This window comes from Seriola dumerili, unplaced genomic scaffold (genome assembly GCF_002260705.1).
Source record: "Seriola dumerili isolate Sdu_G_001 unplaced genomic scaffold, Sdu_1.0 BDQW01000043.1, whole genome shotgun sequence".
In the NCBI taxonomy this organism is placed as follows: Eukaryota; Metazoa; Chordata; class Actinopteri; order Carangiformes; family Carangidae; genus Seriola; species Seriola dumerili.
Window position 1 is genome coordinate 313,613 of NW_019174298.1, and position 18,777 is coordinate 332,389.

The following is an 18,777-nucleotide window of genomic DNA, read 5'->3' on the forward strand; positions in this document are numbered from 1 at the left end:
TGATCTTATTTAAGAACTGTTGTAAGAACTGTTAAAGTACTTCTGACTGAGGTCTAGAGATCGAAACGTTAGGATGATCAATAAATCGTGATTCTCTTAATTTGCCGGGGATCATAGTTCAGTTCAAATAAACCAACTAAAGTATAAATAAATATAAATAAATACATAAGTAGGCTACATATCTAATGTTTTTTATTTTTTATTACAGAAAGCAAAAGTAGTCATCGTCATTACGAATTCCTACGGGTAGGCAGGATGTGTTGCCATGGTTACGTCTAAACCAAAAGTTGTGATTTATTTAACTGTCTGTCTCTCTGCGCGTCTCGGTTTCCAACAGGCTCGTTTGGTGGGTAGACTCTCACTGTGCCACTATGGCCTTCTTCGGTTTAACACACCTGGGTTATCAAAACCCAATAGGCGATAAAAAGATAGTGAATCCTACAAGAGCGTCTCAGTCTCAGGGTAAGAGGAACTGTAGCTGCTGCCACGGGGAAAGCAGCGCCTTTAGCTCGCTCATAGTTAACAATGACATGCTACTTATTTAACTCTTTAAAAGTCACCTATCCTGTTGGATCTCTTTGTGGTCGTTTTGAGTATCTGTTTGTGTTTGTGTTGTGTTTTTTTTTTTGTGATCACTTTGCATCCGTTTGTGGTAATTTGTGTCTTTTTGAGGTCGTTTTGTGTGTCTTTGTTTTGGGTTTATGTCTCCTACGGCTGTTTTGAATCTCTTTGTGGTCATTTTCTGTGGTTGTCTCGTTTGTTATCAGCTTGTATCACTGTCTGGTGGTTTTACATCTTTTTGAGGTGGTTTTGTGTCTCTTTGTAGTTGTTTGATTGACATTCAAATAAGAAATGTGAAGTCATTTGAAAAAGAGAGCCCCTTGACCACTTGGGTGTATTTTCATTATTGATTAATCTGTGATTAATTTTCTCGATAACTTCAGTAATAGTTTGGTATATAAAATGTCAGAAAATTGTGAAGAATGCGCATAGGAACCTTCCATAGGGCTTTGTGTTCATATTCATATCTTTTTTGGCTCTTGACACTGTATATAACATGCAATATTTTAACATTTATCAAATCCCATGTACTGCACTGCAAAAACAACTACTCAAGTTTAACTTTAACTTGATCTCTTGCGTCTTTTGTAGTAGCCACACACTTATTAATGTAATCCAAATAATGAGCAATGTATACTGTAGTAACATACTTCTTTAAAGATGCTAGGATCAACAGCAAAGAAGGACCACCTCCATCGCTTCAAGAACAACAGGGACCCCTCACATGTGCAGACAAATGCAGTGTTTACCATCAGCCTCTTCCGTACAGCACTGACATACACCATGGGAGCCATGAGCGATACAAAGAGATGGTCAAACGGGTTCACACACCCAGATGTAAGTGGACATTAAGATGTTACACATAATTTAAGTGTCTGATGGACAGATCACAGCTGTATTCCTAGTGACAAGCCAAGTGCATTAAATGAGATTGGTCAAAGTCTTGGTCTCCTCTCTTCCCCAGCTCCCAACCAGCTGTACATAATGCCTCTGACGGACAGTCAGCAGTACGGATGGATGATGTCCAAGAGTCCTGCACAATGGACGCAAGTCAAACGGTTTCCCCGAAAGAACAGTGAGATGACCAAGTGGGTAACATTTCCAAATCTAATATTGTATTTTTTTTTTTTACATATTATCTACCTCTGATTGCAATCAATTTGTTGCTTTCACAGATTTGTCAAAGAAATGTCAGTGACAGACCGGGAGTTCAGTCTTTTCTGATAGCCCTCCTCGTTTTTCTTCTTCTTCTTCACATTCACTCACACACAGATGTAACAGAAGCAGCATCAGTTTTAATGAGAATTTCTGAAATTAAACTGATAGCAGATCTACTTTTGGAGATTTTTCATGCTTCATTTTGTTGATTCTTTCATTATCAATTAATGATGAATTCATTTTTCACATTTAAGTAATTGTTGAGTGGTCAGTAAGTATCTCTCTAAAACTGTACTGTATGAAGTCTAGTGGTTTGAATATTCAAAATGAGTTCAGGTGGGTACAAAAATCTACAGGTTGCTTATTGGGAGAAAAATAAAAGATTAAACAAATTCATTGTTAACCAAGCAAACTGGAGTTCTTGAAAGAATTCAAAACATATATATTACAAACCATCTTACCACCTCTCAGGGGTCCAGACCTGCAGGTTCCAAAGCACTGCTGGAGTGGTCCTTAGAAATAGTGAGATTGTACTGCCCCCTGGAGGAAATGAAGATAATTACTTCTTAATTTTAGAAGATAATAGATTTGTGATTTAGGACAGGAGTTTTTTTGATGTTGCCAGATTTGAGATTAAATTCTTTCACCTGCTGCTCAGAATCAGGAAATAAAAATGTTTGCAGATGTTATGTCAAATTCCAAGCCGCAGTAATCAAGACATGCTGGGCTTCTCTGCAACATTTGTGAAGGACATCAGTTGGATCAGGGCATCATCCTGCTGGAGTTCATGGTGTGGTCTGTGGTGGACTCTCAGACGATGACCATGAATGTGTCTAAGCTTACTATCTCAGCACACTCATCACATGAAGAGTGCATGGTCACTTGTACACATGAGGTGCACCAGTACAGGAAACTGAAAGATCTCGTTTGCCTTTCTGGTTGAAATGGGAATGAAGTGGGACCGGAAGTATCTAAGCTTACAGTAAATGCCTGTCTCTGTTGGCATGGATATCTGTCAGCTATCAGTGATGGATTGAACTAAGTACATTTCCTCAAGTACTTACTGTAAGTACAAATTTGAGGTTCACTACAGTTCAAAGGGAAATACTGTACTTTTTACTGAATTATTTTTATCTGACAGCTTTAGTTATTAGTTACTTTAAAAATTAAGATTCTTGCATACGAAAATATAAAGCATTTATAAAATATGATGCTTAATTGTAAATTCATCTTTTATAATAGCCTTGGTAGCAGTATTTCAGGTGTGTTTTGGTCTGTATCAAGCTAGATTTTCACACAACCTTGACAAATTACATATTATTTGAAAGCTCTAAGTGTGCCGATTCTATCTATCCCCATATCACTGCAACAGCCCTTGACAAAGAATTCCGATATCTGGCAAAAGCTCCAAAATGTTTTCCACATTAAAAGGTACCAGCACAAGCCTTATATTAGTTATTTTCTGAAAAAAGGAGACTAGGAACAAAAATCTATATTGCTACTATGTTTGTGCTTCTGTCACTTTTGTTCAGTATCTCTTCCACTCATTCTGACTTTTTCATTTTATTTAGAGACTTATCCTTCAAAGGAGACCAGAGTTATGACTGCGAACAAAAGGGTTGAACAACAGTAACCTTTTTATTTTGGGTCCATTATTTTTAGGCTTGTGAGTGCAAAATGGTGGTGTCTGTAAAAGAGCTAATTTGCCCATCACTAGATTCAAGTACAGCTGAAATAAATAACATGGTGAAGGTGTCACTTTGGGCTCTGGGTAACTGTGACAGAATTTCTCACTATTTTCAGAACTTTCATGAGCCAGACAATCAATTGACTAATCAAGACAATAATTAGCATCTGTAGTTGCAGAACTGAAGGTGCACTAATTATCCACAGGTGGTACAAGTGTATAATTTCTATAGGCTACTACTTACCGTAACTTTCCTGTAGACGGTGCAAGGAGGCACGTGTTCATCAGCAGTCCTGCTGGTCCTGCAGCTCTGATGGACTTAGTTTAGTCTCAGGTTCTTTCCATTTGTGACCACGTCCTTGTTTTGGCAGTCCATTTCTTCAGCTTGTGGTCCACCGTCGTATGAATCCATGACGTATTCTTCAGAGATCGGTTTATTTCTCTGTAAAAATGGTGAGTGAAGAATAGAAAGTCATCTCATTTATGTTTCTTACAATTACTGTTACTTACCATAGAGAATATCTTTGTTTGCGGCCTTGTGTTGTCCAATACGCCAAAATCTTGTCATTAATGTTTGCTTTCATGAAAAAAGTCAAACTGTGTGGCCTGCATAGGTAACTCTTAACACATCCAAAGCATTGAATACAGTTAGTGTTGTAATATAATAATAATAATACAGTTAGCATACAGAATCCTTTAAAATTTAGAAGTCTATATATGTAAATGGACACACTTTTTACAACTGTAAAATAACCTCACAATGGCATTTACCACAAATATAAGTTATTGTGTAATTTATGATGGGTCTCTTCCTATTAGCCATAGGTAATACATATTTTCTGTACAATCAACAAGATTAGTAAATATATGATCACACAAAACAGCCATTGATTTTTTTTTATTTTTCTCTTCAAGGGGAAATGTTATTTTTCTCTTTGTCATAGTCCTCAACTCTTCTTGTCCTTCAACTTTGCAAAACACTCCCCTCTCAACTCCTCCAACTCAGGGAAAATACAAATAAAACAAAAACAAATACGGAAGGATTCATCAGGCCTGAGCAAAACACTGTTTCAGTAGTATGGGGACAACCTTCCTCCCCTCTCCTGTTCCCCCAAAAACATCCCAAGAGTTAACAATCAACACAAGTCTATGGACAGCCAATAGAAATAGAATACATACAATGCACATTTTTATAAACTCATGTCCATTCTATAAACTCTTTGCTTATATGAATCACTCTTCATTGGTCACAGTTCACGTGATAGTTGGTGATCTCCCTAACATTACTGTCCTCTGGTGCACCCACCATGCCCGAGGCCAAATATCATTGCACAGGAGGGACCAATAGCACAAGGCTGCGTGAGCTGGCTTTGGTACAAACATGATCAACTGTTGGTTGCCATTGTTGAGTGTGGCGGAAGAGCTAAGTCAGGGCTGATTCTCCCACTTACAAAAGTTGAAGCTGGAGAAACCAACATCATTGCAATGATGAGAATGTTCACTGAAAATTATTCTCGACAAGCCCTTATCCCTTTCTCTCCGTCCAAACATCAGCAGTCCAGACAGGGCAAGCAGGCACAGTTCCTGTTTAGTGTTAGTCTAGGATTTATTTTATATTAACTTAAGGCAATCGAATTCAGCTATTAGTATTTTCACTTTTCGCTGAAAGACTGAGTGGGGGAAAATAATAAAAGAAATGTGTGCAGGCCTATCAATTCTGCCGGTCCTCTTCATATGGTGTTATACCAGAGATGTCATTTGTTACTACTTAGAAGTTTAATGTGTGGAAGGGAGAGGTCACCTTAAAGCCTGACTGAGATTTACAATACTGCAGTAGTGGCATAAATTAAAAAAAAGCACAGTGAATCATCTGTATATGTGTGTGTTTACTGCTATGCTTGTGTGAGCATACACCACACGGGTTCTGCTGCAAAGGCAGCTAATGGTTATTACTTACTATACATGATCATACCTATCGCCAGTTGAAATACTGTATTGTACATTAGGACTGAACAGCAGAATTCATTGGCTGCAGTTGATCAGTTGGTACCAGTGAGCTTGAGCTTTACAACTGGCATTTTACAAGAAAGCGTGCTGGTCTTTGATCCTTATTCATTGGAATGAAATCATCATAATAAGCATAATAATTAATCAGAATCATCATAATTATAATAACAACATTAAGAATATACAAATGATGGATACAGAAGTGATACAAAATACCCTACATTAAAACAAACAAAAATGAAAACAAGATACCACAATCAGACATGCTTCAAAGCGGTTATGTTTGGCAAGAAAGCAGTTTTGTTGTATCATAAAAACCTCACAGTGAAAATAGTTATGCCCCTTCAGGATTACAAAGCACAGTATTCAGTCAAAATCAATATATATTTACCTCCTTCATCTATTTCTTCTTCATAGAAGAATCAGGCTGTGTGGTACCACTGCGTTGAAATCCAAGGATCCCCCCACCCCTTGATGGCTCTGGGACAACTCTCTGATCTAAGTTCCTTCATTTCCATTTGCACCAAAAAATACTTCTGAAAGGGATGACAACATACTGTTACGGCTGAAACCAGCTGCACACTGGCTGCTCAAGCTCTAAGGAACCATTCTGACATGAAATGATGAAGAGGATCCTAATCCTAGCTGGAGCTACTTTTACTCCTCAGAGAGTAGAGATAAAAATATAGATTTCATCTATCACCTTCCAATAACATCCTTAGTCGTCTTTAGTAGTTTTGTCTAGAGGTTGAGGGCAATATCATAATTTAGAGTTAATGTGATCAGCTCTTTGCTGCCTGAATGACAGACAAAATAAATTAATTGTACGTATTTTATGAAAATAATGAAGCAGCCTTTGCTGCCAGCAGTCGGGCAAAAAGACAAAGGGTTCAGGCCTGCTGCCTAAAAAACAGAGGCGGTGGTCATTGCTGACTTTAGCGAGAACATATCAAACATGTCTTGCCTTGCTTTTAGTAAATACTTTAGTCTTTGGTCAATATATTCCTCCTCAGTTTATACATATATTCATACACACACAAATATGCATGTACATACACACTTATAAACGTGTAATAAACTGGATATTTGTGCACGTATGTATTCACACTTTATCATAAAGGACCTTTTGCACAAAACATCTAGTTTGAAATAAATAATTAATCCAGAAACAAAATATGAGTACCTGTTCATAATTCATGTGAAAAAAAATTACAGAAAAAAACAAAACAAAACAAAACACAAAGTAAAATAAAAAGTAGCCTTATGTACAGCGTTAATCTTCTTTTGACACAGGCTAAAAGGCGTTGTTTTAAATAAACAGACTTTGCATCTTTCAAGAAGCCTGAGAGAGAGGCTAGACATGAGAAAAACACTTGTCCTTCAACATGTATGTGGGCCAAAATGGCTGTCAAACGAGAACATTTTCCTCTCATCCAAGAACACTTTCCTTTTGAAGTCTTAAGTTTTTTTTCCTCTTTGCTTGGGATTCAAGTGATGGCGTCTCTAGTTTTTAGCCATTCGCTCACACTGTGAGTCCTCGCTCAGTGGTGCTGTGTCCTTGCCGAGGGGTTCATCCCAGCATCTGCAGCCGCCATGGCTGCTAACTGTTGGGTGGTCCATCGTTCAGGAAGTAGGTTGTCATTTCCCCTTTACCTTTGACCTTAACAACCCCGCGACACTCCAGCACGTACCCTTTGCTTGCAAGCACTTGGTAGAGGTCTGTGGTCACCTGTGAGAAAAAAAAATTCGTTACGTTCACTTTGTGATCCGATAAATATTTTTGATTGACCCAGAGACAGTTCATTGTTTCCATTTTTTGGCCGTCTCATCTTCTTTGTAAATTTACAAGTGGGAGGCTGCTCATCTCAGTTCTTATATCCTACAGCTTGTCCTGTGGGATGACATAGTAAAGTGACCTTTATTCCAAAGTTGACAAAAATATTTAAAGCTGCACTAATTAAAGCTACAGTATGTAACTTTTTTCTAATATTTTTTTTGTTGAAATATGCTCCAAAACATGTCAGTGTGGAGAGGTGCTGTCAAAGGGTCTTCTCTTACCCAGGCTTCTTCAACAGCCTGGCATCAGTGCAGAGATATTAGATAGATAAGTTTGTGAGCGAGCCTTGCTCCTGGTCTACAGCTCATCTCACACAGAAGCTTCACGCTAGTATTACATGATAGAGGATGTGATCATGGCGTGACGTTGAGGAAGGGCTGGGCGGAGTGCAACAGACCAGAGGGAGGGTGGAATCATGGGGACAGGATGGTTTGCTTTCGAGCACTAGCTTCATTTCCAGGCTTGTTGAAGCTTTAATATTTGAGTTTTAACGATGGGTCCAATGACTATGTGTAATGTGAAAAGGATCATTCGTAGTGATGAACCCACAGAGATTTATAACATGAAACAGTTCCCCTCAGCTCTACAGAGTAGAGCCTCATTCAGCTTGTTGTTCTGCTTTTATGTCCTTTAACTTTAGTGTTTGGGTTCACTCTTACAACCCTCAGCACTGCTTTCCAGCGGCTGCAGCAGGCAGCTGTTTTCAGTGAAGAAGCTGAGAAAAAGTACCTGTATGCTACCAAACAGCAGACAGAACAAGTCAGTGACTATCTAATGAACATAGTGGAGCATTAAGCAGCTGAAGAGTGAGATATTTTATGGCAGTTGATGGAGACTAAATTGCAGCTACGGGGGTGAATATTGGACTTAAATTCACCAGGTGGCCAGAAACACCTCTTTAAATGAACACCAGTGTTTATTGTGCAAATAATGTAAATTGGCAGCTAAAATATTCATCATGTCAACTTTTTAAGATAAGATGGATAAAACCCATACCTGTATGCGGTCAGGTACACCCGTGCTGTCCATACGACTGGCCACGTTGACTGTGTTTCCCCAAATATCATATTGAGGCTTCCGTGCCCCAATAACCCCTGCTACCACAGGTCCAATGTTCAGACCTGGGAATGAGACAAAAAACAAACCAAAAGCTGCCATGTTACTACTTACTACTGTTAATTCTTTTCATTTTTGTGATGTCTCAACGAGAAAGCAGTAATTCTCCCCACCTATCTTCATCTGGAAGTTGTTGAAAGAATGCTCGTTGATGTATTTCATCTGCTCCCTCAGTCTCATGGCATAGTCGGCCAGTGCAGTAATATGGGTACGGCCCTCCTTGTCGTAGGTGGAGTCATTGAGACCGGAGGCCGCCATGTAAGTGGAACCAATGGTCTTGATCTTTTCTAGCTGCCTGTATTTCTCTTCACTGATGATCTGAGACATGAAAAAAAACAAATGACACAAAGTGATTACATTGGTACAATTTACAAATAATCACATCTGCAGAATGACAACGACACGCAGAGCTTTACAAATACGCCTCAGCGAGCTTTACCTCATCAAAGTCAGCGATGATCTCGTTGAGCAGCCGGAGACACTCCACTCCCTCGTTGTTGGCCTCCAACTCCACGTAGAACTCTGAGAAATTGCTGATGGAGGCGAACATGACGGCCACGCACTCACAAGACTGGTAGTACAGCTCGTCGTTACGTCGCTCTCGCGCCAAGAAGTGAGCGGCTACGTCTTTAGGCAGAATATTATGGAGGAGGCGACGATTGTAGGCTTGCAGTTCCTCCATCTCCTCCTTCTCTTCTGTGGCCTGGGAGTGGAGGTTCTTTATTAGATATATTTAGCTTTTGCAGCAGTGTGAAGAGATGCTGTTCGAAGTTAACATGGTCAGATGATGCACTTTCGCGGTGTAGCGCTGCACATACCTGTAATTTCCACAGGAAGTCGAGGCGTGCAGTAGATTCAACTTGCTGGGCGTGCAGGTACAGTGCCAGGACAAAAACTGTGAGGATGACTGGAGTCATGACCCTCAGGGACACTTTGGTCACAACAAATGGGCTGCAAAGAGACAGATTCATGGTCTAATGAAAAGCAGATTCTATGAACTGGGAACACTGGTGGAAGAAGTACTCAGATCTTTAACTTAAGTGAAAGTACTAATACCACAGCGTAGAAACACTCTGGTGAATAATACATTCAAAATTTTACTTACATAATAATTAGCATAAAAAAACATACTTAAAGTACCAAACGTAAAAGCACTTATTATGTACAATGACCCATTTCAATATAGTGACTATTATATTATTGGATTATAATTAGCACATTAATGTGTACATCATATAAAGGGGAGGCAAACTTTTGCCACTTTATACTACTGGATAGCTTATACATTTCAGGGGATAAATAAAATCCAATCTCAATCTGTAATAAAAATCACAAAGTCATAAAAAAAGTGACTAATAATGTGGCTGTGAAATATATGTAGTGGAGTAAATAGTACAATATTTGCCTCTGTAGTGGAGTAGAAATATAAAACATCAGGAAATGGAAATGCTTGTAAATTACAAGTACCTCAAAATTGTACCCAAGTACTTAAAAGTAAATGTACTTAATTACTTTCCATCACCGACAGAGAGTTTACTAAAGGCGCTGAAATGATAAAAAGATAAAAACCATCAAAAGTAAGACTGAATTTAATCTTACCACTGGTTTGTAGTTTCATTGAAACTGGACCTGAAAGAACAACAATAAAAAAAACTATTCTGATAAATACAAATAAGGCAAATAATCATTATAATATTATTTTTAAGTGTTTCTTTTTAATCTAAATACAAATTTAATATCTTACCATTGAGCACTAGTTTCATTTAAATCACTAGAAAGAGAAAAAAACTATTATTAGAACAAATACAAAACATCATAATGTATTGTTTTAATGCACAATATATAATTCTTGCATATATAGGGCCAATCTGGACTGGTTATTGTTTGAAAACTATTGATGTCAGTGTCAAAATCACAGCTGATTTTCATACCAATACTAATCGATGCTTCTTTTTTTTTTTTATACCTTGCTTCAAGGTAAATAAACAGTTTTAAAACCCCAAGAAAAAATTCCAAATTGCTCAATGCATCAGAGTTAAATAATGAACTTTACCTGAATAAAATGAATGACAAAGTTCAAAAGTTTCTTGATACAGATCAGGAAATATGGGATTAAAGAAAAGGTAAATAAGTTTGATGCCAACTCTCGACACTTTCTGATGATTGAGCGAGGGAAATGTGAAAGTGAAAATAGAGAAGAAGCTTTATTTTCCATCTAAATTTACACAAACAACATAAACTGGTCTCCTGCTCTCCTCATAATCATCCAGCCTGTGGCACTTACATGGCATTGGAGGTGACAAAGAGGTCTGCGTTGTCGAATAGTGCTACTTGTGGCCACTCCACCAGCAGCAGGAAGGTGAGCTGGATGAGCAGCATGAGGGCCAGCTTCCCTATGCTGCTGATCTGCAGGAACACTGAGCAGGCCAGCAGCGTCAGCAGCACACTGTAGCTGAAATACTGGCACAAGGAGGAGACAGCGGCATCACAGAGTGGTATTATCAACAACAGATCTCAGAAAAACACAAATGCAAATGTGACATTTTCTTTTGAAAATGGTTCGTCCAGTTGGACCCGGGACACGAACGTTGAAATGGTGACATACAATGGACTTACCTCTGGAAAGGGGCAGGAGGGGCCTTGGCTCGGACAGATCTCTAGACCCCCCTCAATGGACACATTCAAGCTGCGGATCAGACAGGGCGTCACCAGGCCTGCAGAGGTGTTCATCTTCTCTGCAACGCATGTCGCCAAGCTTGTAGTGTCACAAGCAAACTGCAGTGAAACACACACACATGTATGTATTTAGCATGATTTTCAACACGTATGACTGGTATACTGTATGGATATGCTGTCTGTGTATGTCCACATTAAGCTCATTAAATTTATAAACACATCTTTTTTCAGCCCTTTTTCCAGACTAACACAATGTTTATCGCCCACCTAAACAGAGGCTTTATCAGACTGCCTCCAAGCTGCATGTTGTTCAAGCGTTTCATTGTGGGCAGAGATCTCTACAAACCTGGGAACGCTAATATGGACGCAGGAAAACACAGGAAAACTGTGTTTTAAAATATATAGATGAAGTTGGTGTGTTTGGGTAGCAATTTCTTTGATCTTACCATATTAACAAAGGCAGAGATGAAGACAAGGATAATGGTGAATACTCCAACCAGGGTGCTGTTGGTGCGAGACTGGACAATCTTCTTTGAAACAGTCTGCATTGCAGCTGGAAAGAGCTACAACATACAGCCAAGATAAATGATTTACACACTAAATATACAGTGAATGCACAAAAATATGAGCAAAGACTTTGTTAATGTGTCTTGATAAGCTCCACTACCTTGATGCAGGAGTATATGGCACAGATGAAAAGGATGTTGGCGAGTATGAAGAAGATACTGATGTAGATCCCCAGCATGACTGGGGTGCTGCAGAAAAGAACACAGAAATGCCATTATAACTAAATGTTTCATACCATTTCACAACTAACCTGGTGGGTGTTTCTGGTGTGTTTGTCTGTTTGGTTTGGTTCATTTGGGCTGTGGAGAGGTGTTTTTTGGTGTGAAAGTAAAACAGACCAACCACAGGACTGTGTTAAAGTAGATGTTAGAAAAGTACAGATTACTGCATTTCTCTCTCTGCATTTGTACTACGACTGAACAATATGTAGAAAAAAATCGTATTGCTATTATTTTGGCAGATATTGCGATGGCAATATGAGTCACGATTTCAGTTGGAGCTGTCAGTTTTGCATTTCATTTTCACTGAAAAAAAATATATGATAATGATGTGATCTTTGTTGGGTTTTGTACTAAACAAGCAGGTTCCCTTCAGTCTGGAGAATATGATTTGAAGGCCGATGGCATCTCTGCAACCACACTTCTTCATTTATGGTCTGTTGTGACATATTTGACTATACTATTACTACTACATAGTAAATTGCATTTGGCCATATATATATATATATATATATATATATATATATATATATATATATATATATATATATATATATATATATATACACAGTATATTGATTTTGATAATATTTCAATTAATTGTTTGATTAAAGTCAAACTTTGTGTATGAGTTAATAAAGGGTTATACCACAACAAGTCTGCAGTTGTAAATGGTATAATCCTCAGCCCCTCCCACTTTGCCCCTTTTAATAAGTCAGTGTGAACATCAACCGGACCACAACTACAACGTAACAATGTATCATTTTTTAATTGGTCCAGACCAAATGAACCAAACTACAGGTGTGAAAGAACCATTAGACACATTTCAGTATGGTATTACATGAATGTGCGAAGTACTCACTGTGGAAAGACAACAATCTGTATGAAGGATATGAAGCAGAACACTAGCAGAGTACAAGCAACATAGCCTCCAAATCGATCGTCCACCTTCTTGGAATACTGCGACAGGAACAAGAAGAAGACAAGAATCCAAATGAGCAACAGCAGATTTTCATACATACATGATATATATTTAAGTTGAAGAAGCACAGAAAATAATCAGGAGTCTTAGTTTGGACCTTTTTCTCCAGGCTGGAGGTCTGGAAGGTGAGTAGGAACTTCTTGACATGGTCTTTCCTAAGCTGGTCAATGCTGCGAGCGTCGATGGCACGCCCGAGAAATTCATCCACCTCATCCTCCGGGTTCATGGCCTCCTGAACACCACGGCTGAAACAGAGGAAAGGACACAGATCAGGCAGGAGATAAAGGGAAAAGCAGTTTCCCCTCACACAGGATCATTTGTGTGTAAGCATTAAGAGGCAGTACTCACTTGTCTTTACTGGAGGTCTCATCGATCCCCTGAAGAAGGAAGCAAACAGACAAAAATTAAGTCTCTTACAGAGAACCTGCAGTCTGGCTCTGTCACCATGTAGGAGTGTGTTGACGCTGAGTCTCACCATTTGTCTGAAGACTTTAGAGTCTTTGGTCCTGGAGAAGGTCCTGTCAGGGACCCAGCGTGGCATCAGCCCCTCATTAGAGTTGGCTCTCGTCCGCTGCATCTTCGCCATCATCGCCTTCTCCTCCTTCTGCTCAGAGGGAACAACATTAAGGCTTGACCAACTGTTTTCATGCAACACAACACACAGTGCATGATAATAGAAAGTCACTAAATAGAACTTCTTTATGTTACAGTCATTCACCAACATTAGACTGTGTTCAGACCAGCTGTACCCTGTGTGAACTAATCCAGCCCCCTCATTTAATTGAATGGGAGCTCTAGTGTGTGTGTCTCATAATCTTAGAAACTATTTTACTAATCTTAGAAACACTGTGCAGTGTCTGAAAAACCTTCAAACTCATGGACCTGCTACTAACCAACACAGCCCCTTACAGTCTGGGCTGTTTTTGTTCTGAACAACCAATAAAGCAACAAAACTCCACTTGTTTACTCAGTGCAGGGGTACACATACTGTATCTGTGGATTATTTTGGGCCCATTTATAGGGTTCTTTCAGCCTCAATTAATTTTTTTTAGTTTTTCAGATTTGTAAACCTCTTTCGTTTGTACTGACCCGTTTCTGGCTGCAGCCAAGGACCAGGAAGGTCTCGATGCTGTTCTCCTTCAGATATGCATTCCTCTCACCCCCAAAACCTGGCTCCACCTCATAGTCTCCATTAAGATACTGCAGTGTGGCCTTAGTGATGTGGATCCGCCTACAGAGACAAAATGACCAGGTGTGACTGTTTTTTCCTTTGTATAACTTAATTGGTGAATGCAGAACAGAGGACAGACATCATATGAAATAAATAATATGAATTCTAATTCATGTCTAATTTAAACATCAAATATGCTTCACAACGTCTTCCAGAGAGTGGCAGTTTCTGACTCCAGGGATTGTTCAGGGAAACATAGAAACTTTACACATCATTTGAAAAAAGTCTGAAATTGGGCTTATTGTTGACACTGTTGACAATAAATCGTCACATTAATCGATAATGAAAATAACCATTAATTGCAGCCCTTCTATAAATGGGTGTGAATCTGTGCTTATTTCTCTCACCCTGCTTTGCCGCCCGCTTCCATGTGATTGGCCAGTGTGACATCGTTTGACCACACATCAAACTGCCACTTCCTGAGTCCCAGCACGCCACAGTGCACACGCCCGCTGTGAATGCCAACACGCATGTTAACGTTGACCCCTGTCACCTCGCGAACCAACCTGCAAAAAAACAAAAAACAAAAAAAAAACACCAGAGAATATCAGTGTCTCCTCTACAACAAGAGAAGAACAAATATACAGTGAACAAACTAACCTCCAGAACAAACACCACACACACATGCAAACAGTATTTCTACTCACGAGATGGCCTCTATCATGTCCACACCCATCTCCACACAGCAGTGGGCGTGGTCAGCCCGGGGTTCAGGCAGCCCGGACACACAATAATAACAATCACCCAAAATTTTAATACGTAGACAGTGGTTCTCCTGAGAAAGGAGCAGGGAGCAAGAGAGAGAAAAGGGAGCACAAAGAAGAAGGAAAGAAAAAAATAGATGTGTTGTAAATGTGTCTGAGATTACAGAAAATTAAAGGAACATTTTTTAAGATCAATACCATGCTCATATCACCCAGTTAAAGGGTAGATTCCCAAATTTTCAAGCTGGTCTTAAATCTATAGTCAGGTGCAGATATAAACACTGAAACAGGTTTTGCTGGCTGTAAACATAATCACACACTTTGTTGAATGAAAGTGATCTGTGTAAAAATACATTTCAGTTTCCCAAAAGTTAATATGAGGCTTCTGTTTAGTACAAAATTCCTAGCTGCGTCTAACTCAGACTGCTGAAGCTTCATATTAGCTTCTTAACTTCTGGATCTATTTTTACACAGAATGAGTGTCTCCCATCACTTACACTGAAACTGATTTGACAGTGGTTCTCTTCATGAACAATAAGCATGAATACAAGTTCCTGTGGACACCTGACTATTGTTTTAAGACAAACTTCAGAAACTGTGGCTTAGCTTAGCTTAGCACAAAGACTGGAGGCAGGTGAAACAGCTGACCTGAACAGTTCTGTCCAAATCTAAAAAAATCTGCCTATCACCACCTCTAAAGCTAGTTCCCAAAACATTAAACTATACCTCTGAGAACACATGACACAATATGTGTAAGATGCAGACAGAGGAGAAAGGAGGCCGTGACTCCCTACCGATGCCAGCTTGTCGAAACGGGCAAAGAGTTCATTGAGTGTCATGACTAGCTCCTGAGCTGTACACTGAGAGGCCAGGCTGGTAAAACCCTCGATGTCTGCAAACAGAATACTGTGGACGAGATCAAGAGGTGAAAAGACAGGGTGAGACAGAGAGAAACAACAAAAAAACAAACATACTATTCATCCCTAATTATACCCCTGTTCACACAGGATAAACATTACAGGAGGTGGAGGATAACAAAATATTTCACCTCCCATTTTTAATTATTATTTACTGGTACTTATTAATTAAAACAAAGTAATTTAATTATTAGCAGGGAGTTGCAAACTATGTCAATGTCTTTGTCTGAATGTTGATTAAGCCACAACAGATGTATGAAATGTAATTGTTGCTGTTTTTATCATTGCTGAGAGAAAGACTGAAATCACCCCACCTCCTCTCGAGAGATAAATCCAGCCCAGTTACTCTGGTTTTTCAAATATCTTCAGAGGGTTAGTTTCAAAGTTTGAGTATCTCTGTTTGCATTATGTCACTATCACGGCTGTTGACCTTGAGAGAGGTTGACCTTAAAGTCTTCTGAAGGAGATGTGTGGTAGTGTAACGTGTGTGTGTGTGTGTGTGTGTGTGTGTGTGTGTGTGTGTGTGTGTGTGTGTGTGTGTGTGTGTGTGTTAGGGAGCGAGGGACTGTGTGCAGTGTGTTTGCTCAGTGCTGTAATTGAATGTGTGCTGAAGCTCTCCATCTTTAGGGATTATCTTATCTTGGCTGGTGGTGATTAAGTATTCCCTCACTAATGTTAATTAGCCTCCACTCTGCCAAACCACTCTACCCTCTTCTGACTCAGTGAGCGTGTGTGCGTGTGTGCGTGCGTGTGTGCGTGCGTGCAAATCGGTTTTAGGAAGAATTAGGGAAAATGTTTGTTTTGGGTTTAGATTTACAGGATTAAGCAATACATCTACATCATTCATTTTAATGTTTTGAGGATGACATCACATGACACGATATACTATTCTTTATAGTATTGACCTTATGCCACGTGTCCATCGTTTCATTTGTTCCATTTCTGGTTTTGTCTTTTAACTTTCCGTCACTATGACAGACTAAAGTAAATACAAGCAAAAAAGTTGCGGCCCTGACCAGTTCACACAGGCTGCTTTATACTTTATATTTGGGAACACGTGTCCTCATTTATGGGAAGATCTGATGACACAACATCCACCAAAAGCACTGGATTAAAAACACAATCTGCAGTAGTACATTAGCTTGATGTGAAAAACACTGATGTTGAACTTGTTAATAAGGGATTTAAGTTAATAATTTAAGTTATAAAAATTGCAGTTGCCATAAATGATCACTAAACCTGCTGATTTTTGCTTTGTTGGTCTGGAAGCTGATTTATAAATATGAATTAAAATACAAGTTTTGCCCAACTTTGTAATGTAATATATATTTTATTGATAATATATTTTGGAATAATTTTCTTTTCAGCCCATGTTGTAGAGAAACTGCTGTATAACTAAAACCATTTGAATCTCCACTGTGACTGTGTTTTGGATGAACAAATACTAACACGTGTACTAACACATTTTAAAACAGCCTCTGATACAAGTTCTGTTATGATAACATATTGTAATAAAACACACAATAGAACAGAAATACCGACACTCTGATCAGTCCCCATGACTATTATAACAGGAACATGTAGCTGATCCAGTTAGCACCATTATGTAAATAGCTGTCAGTGTTTGTCAAACCGTTGTAGAAAAAAGTTTCTTCACGCTCTGTTAGTCCTTCACGCTGGACATTAGATTATATAACTATTCAAATATTTGCTAAAATGTAGGTGGAAGGTGAGCACAAGCAGCATGTGTCAATCTACACAATGCAACACATTCCCACTTCTGGAGCTTACAGGAAGTTGAAAGACAAAATAAGAGTTTGCTTGTTGCTGAAATAATGTACTGTATCTAAAACTGACTATACGGCCCCACAAAGAGAGTTCCTGCAGAAGCAGTGAGGCTGAGAAAAAACAGGGTTTAACGTTTTCAAGCTGGACAACAAACTGACAACAGTTAGTTAGGGAGGCTGTTATGCTTTGATTTTTATGTCTTTTTAGGCTGATTATTTTACCCCAAAAAAATTGTATTACCTTAGAATTAGCACACAATATATACCAAAAATGTTGTTCTCTCAGCTTCTTTATCAATTTTAACCAATTTATTTAAGAAAATTGACTTCAGTTTGATAATAATTTACAGCCCATAGCTTATGAGAATCAACTGTCTCTGTGTTAATCTCTGTGTTCCTGTTAATATTTATCTTTAAGTCAATATATTACATTTATCTATAACTTAATACATTTAAGTATCATAATTTCATGGAAATGGTTCTCATAATTTTTTGCTGGTATTTAGTTGTTAATTACAAGGATATTTCCAAAAAAGGCAGACACAATTTGGCAGTAATTATAAGGGAAATGGAGAAAGTGTCATTAGCTACAGTTATCAAGTACCCGCTCCTTATATTCATGTTTTCAAGAAAAAAAAAAAGGAAATCATGTAGCGGGCAAGTAAAAAATAGTTCATAAACACATGTCAATATCCGAATTTCCTAGAATGACAAAAGAATTCTTTATTTCAATTTTTTCTCCACTTTGAATCGTCATGCATCATCTAACTGATGTTTATGCTCCATATCAGTTGAATTGAATGCTTACCTGTAGTTTTCAGCTGCAATGGAAATTTCTTAATACTGTGTTTCAAACTGATATGACATTTAACAAATAAAACACAATGTCTTTACAAACATATTTCTACCTAATTTCCACAGACAAGTAAAATAAAGTGACTCAGTGTGACACACTTCCTGTCTTATTAGGAATTTTACTTAAAATTTCTAAGAAGGTCTGATGGATACTGCCTATGAGCTATTTTCACCTACATACTACAAACGGTTTCTTAAAATTGTGATTACTAGTAACTGTAGACATTTAAAAACACTTTTCCCTTATAATTAGTAAGAAAAAGTATCAGCCTGTCTTGGAAATATCCTTGTCTTTAACATCTAAATATCAGCTAACTTTTGGCTAATTATGAGGAAAAGTTCCAGGAAATTACTTTGCAGGTTGTAACTCAGGTTTGACTAAATATATAGTTCCTGTGTTTTTCTATTGTAGGGCAGTAATACAGAAAACAAAGATGATTCAGTGGATGAAATCATAATTCATGTGTAAAACAT

At 38.5% G+C, this 18,777-nt stretch overlaps 2 protein-coding genes across 4 annotated transcripts in view; one reads left to right on the forward strand and one right to left on the reverse strand.

The window, feature by feature from the left end:
• The first annotated feature begins 264 nt into the window (after positions 1-264).
• On the forward strand, positions 265-1,895 carry LOC111217397 (testis-expressed protein 49-like). 2 transcript variants are annotated; one of them, XR_002664952.1, is made up of 4 exons: positions 265-346; positions 1,222-1,398; positions 1,526-1,649; positions 1,737-1,895. XR_002664952.1 is itself a non-coding variant. In XM_022739250.1 (4 exons), exons 1-4 carry the CDS (start codon positions 372-374, stop codon positions 1,783-1,785), a joined length of 441 nt encoding a protein of 146 aa, XP_022594971.1. In that variant the 5' UTR covers positions 290-371; the 3' UTR covers positions 1,786-1,895. The 2 variants fall into 2 exon arrangements, 1 of the variants encoding a protein (XP_022594971.1); XM_022739250.1 differs by having other exon boundaries at positions 290-462.
• A 2,399-nt stretch (positions 1,896-4,294) lies between these two features.
• LOC111217291 (adenylate cyclase type 6-like) overlaps positions 4,295-18,777 on the reverse strand; it is a 40,845-nt gene continuing 26,362 nt past the window's right edge. For both annotated transcript variants that reach the window (XM_022739075.1, XM_022739076.1), the window contains 19 exons: positions 15,539-15,650; positions 14,688-14,815; positions 14,388-14,546; positions 13,899-14,040; positions 13,285-13,413; positions 13,158-13,186; positions 12,907-13,054; positions 12,690-12,787; positions 11,710-11,797; positions 11,489-11,605; positions 10,983-11,141; positions 10,651-10,826; positions 10,111-10,137; positions 9,966-9,995; positions 9,185-9,317; positions 8,806-9,069; positions 8,480-8,684; positions 8,247-8,371; positions 4,295-7,142 (listed from right to left, as the gene is read on the reverse strand). In XM_022739075.1, the coding sequence (XP_022594796.1) occupies positions 7,014-7,142; positions 8,247-8,371; positions 8,480-8,684; positions 8,806-9,069; positions 9,185-9,317; positions 9,966-9,995; positions 10,111-10,137; positions 10,651-10,826; positions 10,983-11,141; positions 11,489-11,605; positions 11,710-11,797; positions 12,690-12,787; positions 12,907-13,054; positions 13,158-13,186; positions 13,285-13,413; positions 13,899-14,040; positions 14,388-14,546; positions 14,688-14,815; positions 15,539-15,650 (2,398 nt within the window). In that variant the 3' untranslated portion in view covers positions 4,295-7,013. The remainder of the gene's footprint in view (positions 7,143-8,246; positions 8,372-8,479; positions 8,685-8,805; positions 9,070-9,184; positions 9,318-9,965; positions 9,996-10,110; positions 10,138-10,650; positions 10,827-10,982; positions 11,142-11,488; positions 11,606-11,709; positions 11,798-12,689; positions 12,788-12,906; positions 13,055-13,157; positions 13,187-13,284; positions 13,414-13,898; positions 14,041-14,387; positions 14,547-14,687; positions 14,816-15,538; positions 15,651-18,777) is intronic.

Excerpts from the sequence above, each read along its gene's own strand:
- LOC111217397 (XM_022739250.1), top strand. The coding sequence starts at position 372 with ATGGCCTTCTTCGGTTTAACACACCTGGGTTATCAAAACCCAATAGGC. Across the intron at positions 463-1,221 it reads AAGAGCGTCTCAGTCTCAGG|ATGCTAGGATCAACAGCAAA; the intron begins GTAAGAGGAACT and ends ACTTCTTTAAAG. Across the intron at positions 1,650-1,736 it reads AAGAACAGTGAGATGACCAA|ATTTGTCAAAGAAATGTCAG; the intron begins GTGGGTAACATT and ends TTGCTTTCACAG.